Source organism: Lolium rigidum, chromosome 2 (assembly GCF_022539505.1).
Source record: "Lolium rigidum isolate FL_2022 chromosome 2, APGP_CSIRO_Lrig_0.1, whole genome shotgun sequence".
NCBI lineage: Eukaryota > Viridiplantae > Streptophyta > Magnoliopsida > Poales > Poaceae > Lolium > Lolium rigidum.
In genome coordinates, this window is record NC_061509.1 from 276,151,372 (window position 1) to 276,161,326 (window position 9,955).

Below are 9,955 nucleotides of genomic sequence, written 5' to 3' on the forward strand. Positions count from 1 at the left end.
CGAGTTTGGGTTGGCCCATTTGGAGGCGTGCAGAGGCGACGCGGCCCAGCCGGGCCCATGCGGGACGACGACGACGAAACGGCTGTTGTAGTGGCAGAATAAGGAACATGTTCCTTCTTTTTAAGTAGTGTAGATTTTCTTCTTCAGTCTCTGATCAAAGTTGTTTCTTTAAAACATGGACCTGTTTATGGGGAAAATAGCACGTACCGAGACATCAGAAAGCCTCTCTGGCCTCTCATCTCCGGCGACCGGCTGCCAGATCGACGGTGAGTTCATTCGTTATCCTCTCTGTATACTTTTTTTCCCTTTCACTCAGAATAGTTAGAACTAGAACCTATATTACGCAGATTCTGTTGGGCCACATAAACATTGACGGCATCTTTATGGATACTGTATCTCTGAGGCTGAATCAAAATGTGCCTTCCTTCATAATTGCAATGTTCCGTTTGGAAAAAATATACTACAGTACATACTGCAGTGCTACACCCCAAAAATTACAGCTTTGGTGATTGCACAGAATTTGCATCTCTGATGATATTGAAGTCGCATCTTTGTGACTAGTGTGGAACCAGCTCTTATATTTGTTTCCATGTCAAATGCAGAAACGCAATAGAGATGATAGGCTCAGCTTTCTGCCTGATGACATTCTCGTCAACATTCTTGACCGACTCGATGTTCGCGACGTCGGAAGAACCAGCATCCTCTCCAGACGGTGGAGTCAGCTCGCCGCCAAGCTCTCTCGGCTTGTAATAAATGCCCAGGACTTTGCGCCTAGGGTGTGTCAAGCGCCAACATCTCTGGTGATGACTTGGTTCGGATGAATGCAGCAGCTGTTGAAGCGACAAGGAGCATACTGGCACGCAGAAGTCAAGGTGAACACACCATCCGCCTCCTTTCTACGACGTTCTACTTGAGAGATGATGTCCCCATATCCATTGGACATGCTGTTGGCAATGCCATGGCGGCACACTTGGTTGAGATGGCCAGATTCAGTGTTATGACGGAGAAGGTTGGCCTCAATAACCTCGATGGTGATGATTTGGTCAGCTATGGGAGAGAATTCATGCGGTTCTTTGATGCCTGCCCAAATGCATTTGGTGGTCCCACTAGCCTCGACCTAGAGAATTTGAGGTTTGGTCAATCAGACATATCCAACGTCCTTGTCACTTGCTAGCGGTTGAAGCATCTGCGTTTGTTCAACTGTGACTCAGGTGATCCCAGCACGCTGCAAGTTGAACACTCGCATCTCACGGAGCTCAGTATCGTTGGTTGTCTTTTCCAACAAGTTAAGCTGAATTGGCTCCCCCAACTCACACAAATGGTCTTTGATGGTTGGATTGAGTTCCAAGATCCACTGGTTCTTGGTCATGTCCCGTTGCTTGAGGCTGTAAGCCTCACAAATGTTGCCCGTAGTTTTCACAATATGGTCAAGTTAAGTGAGTTTCTTAGCATTACCTCTATACGAGATCTGAAGCTGGGATTTTATTCCGAAAAGGTGAGTCGAGATTGTCGTTTTGCTAGCTGTGGCTTCACTTCTTCTCTGCTCATATCATCAGCATGTGTTCATTCGTTGCAGATATGGGTGCAGCTAGAATGCCCAACGGCAAGTCTTGCATCAGTGTTCCGCCAACTAAGGTTTTTGAATCTGGTTGATCTTCTTGAAGGGTATGATCTCACCTGGACAATGTTTATTCTTAAAGCTGCGCCCTTATTGAAGGAGCTATACATGACGGTTTGTGCCTTACCTAAAGACCCCCTTTTGCCGCGTGAGCTTAATGTTAGGTTATGCAGGTTTCTCTCACCAGATACATATATCTGCTTTATTGACAATTTAGTGATACCTTTTTCCTACTGTTGGCATGCAGGTATGGGATTATGGGTGTGTAATGGTAACGGATGAGCAGCAGAGGAACGAAGAATCATATAGCCAGAACAAGGGTGTAGAGTGGGACTCAGCAGCTGCATCTGATTTCAAACTCCACAGTTTGGCCACACTCGTTATCTTTGGCTTTGAATCTGCGCATTACCTGGTGAGTTATGTCAGACGTGTCATGGCAGCTGCGGTGAATCTTGAGGATGTCTTCATGTACAGTAGGTTGGAGTGCGACTACTGCCGAGACACGAAGCCTATCAGGTTCCCCTGGACTAAAAGACAGAGGATGTCACTGAAGAAGAGATTCACAGTGGGGATAGAGTCCTTCGCCATAATCCACTCCGGTGCGTAGTTAAGGGCTGATCATTTAGCTAAGATTGTGTCCCCGGATTGCTCGCTGCTTGAAGCAAAAAAGAACTGGTAGTTTAGCTGTGAACTGTATTTGATGGTGTTCAAACTTGTCTGTAATGACCGTATTTTTTTGCAATTTACTGGTACTTGCATGCAATCTGGAAAGGCTTCAGCTATCTTCTTAGGCACACACCGTCTTTAACGAAAACACTAGCGGCATGATAATCCCTCATTTCAGCAGACTTCAGGAATTAAGTAATGTTTAATCTTCTCTCGCCATCGGCTCAACTGTAGTTGCACTCACCGCCAACACAAATACAAGAACACAGATCATTGGATCAAAATCCAATATCATTCTACAAACTTGATCTAAAATTCACAAGGGGATTAAGTAATTCATGGAATGATTTGCAGCAGTACCACAGTGATTTCAACTGGTTTTGATTATACAAAGCCACACAAAAACAGATCAAACAAGAAATACTCCAACAAGTCGTAAAGTACAAGCATTACAATGCAAACTTCCTGAATTGCTTGAACACGCTACCGTATCCTTGCAGTATGATAGTCGCTCATTTTATCAGACCCCAGGAAGTGAATCTTGGCATGTGACTCCATGCCCTGGGTAATTAGCTTCTTTGTTGAAGCTCTTTTTTTAATTGAAAACGGAAACGTAGACGGCCTTGGTCCCAAGTGTATGCAATATTTACATGCCAGGCTACTATACAGGTACACATCCTTAAGGTTCAAAGCTGCTTTCATGACACACCTGACATGACTCACCATGCAACACTCAAAGCAGAAGATGATGAGCTGGGTAAGATGGTGGTGCTTGAAATTTGGTGTTGGTGATTCCCACTCTACGCCCTTCTGCTCGCTAAACAATCCCTCCACCCTCTTTTCCTTATCCATTTCCATTTCACACGGATGATCAATTACCTGCATTCCACCCGTAGGACATAGGCAAGTGGAACGGGTTAATTTTGCCGCAGATATGAATGAAAGAACAAAGCAACCTTAAGGTAATAACATACCGTCATATAGGGCTCCTTCAGGAATGGCGCAGCCTCCAGAATGAACATTGTCCATGTGAGATCATACCCTTCAGGAATACTAAGTAGATTGACAGTACTTAGTCGGTGGAACACAGATTCCAAACGTTTGGTCAGACACTCTGGTTGAACCCAAATCTGCAACCATAAGCACATGATAGGATGAGTAGAGAACAAGTGAATCCAGAACAAAGCGATCGTCCCGACTAACCTTTTCGCATTTGAAGTCCAAGGTCAGGTCTCGTACAGAGGTCCCGAAAAGCAACGTGCTTAACTTGACCATTCCGTGCCAACTAAGAGCAGTATTTATAAGGCTCACAACCTCAAGCAATGGGACATGACCTAATGACAGTGGTAGTTCTACGAAGCAAATCCAACACTCGAAGGTTATCCGGGTGAGTCTTGGGAGCCATTTGAGTTCGATTTTTCCAAAATAGCACTCGATAAAACTGAGCTCACTGAGTTGTGCGTGCTCAACTTGGCATGTTATCCAATTCTCTGTGTTGCAATTGATAAAACCTAAATATTTCAATTGTTTGCAGGTGTCGAGGATGTTGGAGATGAAGTCAGATTCAACAAAGCTCAAATTCTCCAGACATAGACGTGTCAGACGGGTAAATGCATTTGGACACTCATTAAAAAATGACACAAACTGTGCCCCGTAGTTCAGCATGTCATCATCAGTGCACTGCAGGCATTCCTTCTCTGTCAAAACTGTGATTTCAGCTTTCTCAATATTGTGTGTTAGAATGGCATTGCCAACAGCATGTCCAATGGATATGGGTATCTCATCTCTCAAATAGAACGTCGTGGACAGCAGGCGAATGGTGTGTTCACCTGGATTTCTGCGTGTCAGTATGCTATTTGTGGCCTCAACAGCAACTGCATTCATCTGAACCAAGTCCTCAACAGATATCTTTGTGGCTGACACACCCTCAGGCACAAAGTCCTTAGCATTTATTATCAGTCGAGAGAGCTCGGTGGAGAGGTGACTCCACCGTCTAGAAAGGATGCTGGTTCTTGCGGTGTCACGGACATTGAGCCGGTCGAGAATGTTGACCAGAATGTCATCAGGCAATGCGCTGAGCCTATCTTCTGGCTTAAGTTTCTGCATTTGGCATGAACAGAAAAATAAGAGTTTGTTTCATAGAAGTCGCAGAGATGCAATTTCGATAGCCTTAGTCAGATATGCAGTGTCTATACAATCACAGAAAATATGCCGTTTTGATATCCCTAGTCAGAGATGCAGTTTCTACACAATCACGGAAAACGTGTAAATTTCGATGTAGTAGTGTACAAGATTTACAAATTTGATCATACATTTTGATTCAGTCCAAGAGATACTTTTCCCGTTAGTAGGTTCGGGACTCGATTAGAGGAAGTGCTCTCTCTGAAAACAAAAGATTTGTAGAGGGAAAGACAGGATAAGGAAGTAACCCGCATGGTGGAGACGGATGGTTTGGCCGTCGATGTGGCAGAGCCGGTGGCCGGAGATCGATGAGATTTCGCCATCGCCGGAGAGGATTTCTGAGTGCCTAGGGTTGGACGGCAACTTGCAGACTAAAATTGAGAAGGATTCGATCTCCTTCGGTAATCTGCAAACGTCGACTGAAAGGGGGTCGAATTCTGTGTGTAGCTCGGAAACGACGAACTGCAAAGGGAACTAGCTCAGCGGAAACGGGAAGGATTCGATCTCCCCCGCGCGCGCCTCTCCGACGGCAGCCTCCCTTTCCTTACGACATCTCCGCGGGCCGACGCATTTTGGTCGGGTCAATAGCTCCTATGCGACGTCGTTGAAGAAACGCGTCCAGAATGCGACGTTGTTGGTGGATATAGCTCTCATGCGACAGCTGAGATGGCCCAAATAGCCTATGTGCGACAGTCGGCCCAGACACAGGTTAGTGGTAGTATTATGTGATCCTCGCGGGTCCCACAACTTATACACATCAGCCGAGGGGCCTCAAGCGCGGGTCCCACAACTTATACACATCAGCCGAGGGGCCTCAAGCGCGGGATCCACCGGTTGTCCACGTCACGGCGTGGGACCCACAACTAACAACCGAAAAACAGAGCCGCCACTCCCGGAGCCATCCGACGCCACCATTCCGACCGTTGCCCGCACCTTCCACCCTCTCCCCTCTTCTTCTCGGGCTCCGGCGACAAATCGCGGCGGCAGATGTCGAGCGCTTCATCCTCCCAATCCCGCCGGCCGCAGTATGGTCCGAGTGCCGATGACGAGGTGCCCGGATTGCCCCGTACCGCACCCCCGAAGCGGCGTGTCACCATGTCCGACACGCACGGCAATCTTGGGCGCGAGTATGTCAAGTGCGACGAGCAAGCCGAGCTGGGGAAGGTCGGATCTTGGTTATACCTCTCCCAATTTCATTTTGGTGTGTCCAATTTCGCTTTTTGAGCCGATTTGGGAATTAGGGTTCATATTTCCGATTTGGGAATTAGGGTTCATCGTTCTGATTTGGGAATTGGTTTCGGGATCTACGCAGTTGCAAGCATTTTGAGTGGTTGGACGAGTACATCGATAGGATTCAAGGTCAAGGCGCATCCCCGGGGCTGATGTTGGACAAATCCGTAGCTCCCACCACCGGCGGGCTTGCTTCAACCGTTGGGAATGGGGAAGAATTCAAGGCAGCTGAGTTGAATGAGCTGAAGCGGATGCACAAGCGGATGAAGAAACTCGTGGTTCCGAAGAAGCAGGATAATATGATGGCTGCATTCTTTTATCTTTGTGTAATTGCTCTTGGGATTGCTTATGTGCTGATCATTAGTCGATAGACGATGAAGTTAGATATGAATGACATGGCACATGGTCTTCTTTGATTTCCATCTAGATGACCGTCAAGAATGAATTGCAATTTAGTTTTTGTGCAATGTTAATTACCGTTCAACGTGTACTCGTTTTTGTGATAGAAGAACAAAGTGCATTGTTATGTACCCTTCAATATAAGGCAATGAGCAAATTGTAGTATAAAGTTTTGTAAATAAAATGAGTAACATTCAAATTTGAGGACAGAAAATGAGAAGCAAAAGAAAAAGGTAAAAAAGAAATAGATGAAAAGAAGTGGAGGAAAAGTGAAGCGGCCTGGGCCTGGCCCGGCCTGTTAAGCTAAATGTAAAGCGGGCTGCGTCTGTAAACGAAAAAAAAGGGCTAGGATTGAGACCTAACCCTGTGGCCCGGCCTGTTAAGTTAAATGTAAAGCATGACCTGGGTTTTTCATTTCATATCACTCTTTTCTCGGTTTCATATGTTTGAGGGTTAGGATTGAGCAATGTGATGCACTTCGTTTTACCAAATGCATAAATGTTTGACCACATGGAAATTAAATAAAAATACTCATAAAACATGGAAATTAAATAGCATACATAAAGTGGGGCATATATGCCGAAGCAAGCACACGGTTCAAACTCACACGATACAAACTCACACGATAAAACACAGAACGACAATAGATAATAAAAACTAGAAAACAATAAAAGATGACGTGACGCCGTCATCCTTGGCTCCTCCTTGGCTCCTCCTTGGCTTGGCTCCTCCTTGGCTTGGCTCCTCCGGTGGTCACTCCTCCTCGTCCTCGATGGCGATGGTGGGCGGGTAGTGGAAGTTGTAGGGGAGGGAGTGCATGTTTCCGAGAGAGGGGAAGATCGCACGGAAATTGGTGAAGATGTTGTAGGTTGTGAATGCGATGAACTCGCATCCACACCAAAACACCTTCCCAAGAAGGAAGAAAGCGTCGTGGGGGTTGACAAAGCGGACGGTGAGGCCGATCCGGAGTTCACCGTTGCCCCGTCGAAGTACGCGTCGAGGTGGAACATGGGCGGCGCGCCGCGAGGGCGGTTGAGGTGGCGGTAGCCTTGCGAGAGGAAGACCTCCGCAAGTTCCCTACCAGTCCTCCACCGAGAAATGGTCCACACACGGAGTTGGTTCTCCACAATCACTCCCGCCGGGTACTCGCGCTCTGGGACGGTCGCAGGGAGACGGTAGGTTGGGTGGGTGAACGCCATGGGCTTGGTGATGGTGGCTAGGGCACGGATGGGACGGTTGCGGCTTGAGAGAAGGAGAGTAGTGGCGAGTGGTGAAGAGGAAGGGGATGGGTGCCCTTAAATAGCCAAAGAATGGGAGTGGACGGGGGCATCGTGTGAAAGAGAAGGAGAAGGGGAGGGGCGTGTGAGAAAATTAAAAGGGGGCAGGGCCCTTAAATGGATGAGCTTGACCCGTGTTCGTTTGCATGCCCGTGTTTCTGAAACGATGGCACGTCCGCACCGCCCGCCCGCCAATGTGAGCTGCTCCATGGCTGAAAAGAGAGCACGCCGCCCCCGCGACCGCGACACGGGCCCGAGACGCAATAAATAGCTCCGGTACTACGCGGCAGGGCTGAAAAAAGATGCCCTTCGATTTGCTTGTGTATGTTTGTACATGACCGTTTGAACTTAAAGTAGAGTATTAAGAAAATGAATCGACTAAAATAAAATGAGTTTGTAAAATAGACACGAAAATGAGTTGATTTAAAGAAACTATGTTATGCTTGTATTTGGCAAACACACACGAAAAATGAGTTGAATAAAAGAAAATGAGTTTTGTTATGCTTGGATTTGAGAAAGACACATGAAAATGTGTTGAAAAAATCAAAATGAGTTTTGCTATGTTTGGATTTGGCAATGACACACAAGCATGATTTGATTTTGAAGAAACTAAGTATGTTATTCTTGGATTTGAGAAAGACACATGAAAATGTGTTGAAAAAATCAAAATGAGTTTTGCTATGTTTGGATTTGGCAATGACACACAAGCATGATTTGATTTTGAAGAAACTAAGTATGTTATTCTTGGATTTGAGAAAGACACATGAAAATGAGTTGAAAAATCAAAATGAGTTTTGCTATGTTTGGATTTGGCAATGACACACAAGCATGATTTGATTTTGAAGAAACTAAGTATGTTATTCTTGTATTTGGCAAAGACACACGAAAATGAGTTGAAAAAATCAAAATGAGTATGTTTTGTTTGGATTTGGCTATGACACACAAGCATGATTTGATTTTGAAGAAACTAAGTATGTTATTCTTGTATTTGGCAAAGACACACGAAAATAAGTTGAATAAATCAAAATGAGTATGTTATGTTTGGATTTGGCTATGACACACAAGCATGATTTGATTTTGAAGAAACTAAGTATGTTATTCTTGTATTTGGCAAAGACACACGAAAATGAGTTGAATAAATCAAAATGAGTATCTTATGTTTGGATTTGGCTATGACACAGAAAGACACATGAAAAAGAGTTGGATAAAACAAAATCAGTTTTGTTGAATAAAATAAAGAAGTTTTGTTACCGTTGGTTTTACCGTTGCTCCTCTAGATGCCAATGACGAGACGACACACACTCGCCCGGCCTCGTATTTTAGGGCCTCGTATTTTATGTGTAGCTTTAAAAGGAGTGGCAAGGTCGAGACGAGGACGCCGCACTCTACAACACAATAGCTCGCTGCGACGCTGCATGGGGCATGCATGCCGACGTGGGCGTTCTGCTCGATGGCTGGGTCGGGCGCGCGAGCTCTCCAGGAGGCGACACGTTTCGGCCCGGCGGACAAAAGGATGTGAGCTCAGCCCAAAGGGAGAAAAGATGGCGGCCAATCAGATTCGAGAACTAGTCCTCCCACGGATCACGCTCGCCGGCCCGCGGAATCCTTCTAGAAGCACGGATCGGACGAATGCGGTTGGTCCTCGGGGTTAGCCGACGGTCCGCATTTGCCGTTAGGGTTAGGCGGCCAGCAGATTTGAAATGAGGATAAAAAATTCAAAAAAATTCAAAAAAATATGAAACCTGCTCACATTGTCTTCTTATGTCATGTAGCAACAACTCAAGTTGATAAACATGGTCTAGATACATTGTAACGAAAAAATCATGTGTACAATGTGATATCTTGAACTCGCCGTACGAAGTCGAGGATTTGAGAGAAGGGTTTGAACTTTGAATCATGGAATGGAACCAAAACTTGGAAATAGGTTCATTTTGGTGTAAGTAAGAAGGATCCATGCTTCATTTCTCAAATTTTTGTTCTCGAACTTGTTCAAATGCTAGTCAAACCATAGCTTTGACCGATTTCAAATGAGGATAAAAAATTCAAAAAAATTCAAAAAAATATGAAACCTGCTCACATTGTCTTCTTATGTCATGTAGCAACAACTCAAGTTGATAAACATGGTCTAGATACATTGTAACGAAAAAATCATGTGTACAATGTGATATCTTGAACTCTGCCGTACGAAGTCGAGGATTTGAGAGAAGGGTTTGAACTTTGAATCATGGAATGGAACCAAAACTTGGAAATAGGTTCATTTTGGTGTAAGTAAGAAGGATCCATGCTTCATTTCTCAAATTTTTGTTCTGAACTTGTTCAAATGCTAGTCAAACCATAGCTTTGACCGGATTTCAAATGAGGATAAAAAATTCAAAAAAATTCAAAAAAATATGAAACCTGCTCACATTGTCTTCTTATGTCATGTAGCAACAACTCAAGTTGATAAACATGGTCTAGATACATTGTAACGAAAAAAATCATGTGTACAATGTGATATCTTGAACTCTGCCGTACGAAGTCGAGGATTTGAGAGAAGGGTTTGAACTTTGAATCATGGAATGGAACCAAAACTTGGAAATAGGTT

General features: G+C 45.0%; 1 protein-coding gene and 1 pseudogene across 1 annotated transcript; one reads left to right on the top strand and one right to left on the bottom strand.

Moving 5' to 3' along the window:
- Positions 1-596: 596 nt before the first annotated feature.
- On the top strand, positions 597-2,297 carry LOC124690994 (annotated as a pseudogene).
- Positions 2,298-2,767: 470 nt separating this feature from the next.
- On the bottom strand, positions 2,768-4,939 carry LOC124690995. The gene is made up of 4 exons (XM_047224296.1): positions 4,714-4,939; positions 3,488-4,384; positions 3,259-3,414; positions 2,768-3,163 (listed from the first exon to the last, which is right to left on the bottom strand). Exons 1-4 carry the CDS (start codon positions 4,786-4,788, stop codon positions 2,768-2,770), a joined length of 1,524 nt encoding a protein of 507 aa, XP_047080252.1. The 5' UTR covers positions 4,789-4,939.
- Between the last annotated feature and the right edge of the window lie 5,016 nt (positions 4,940-9,955).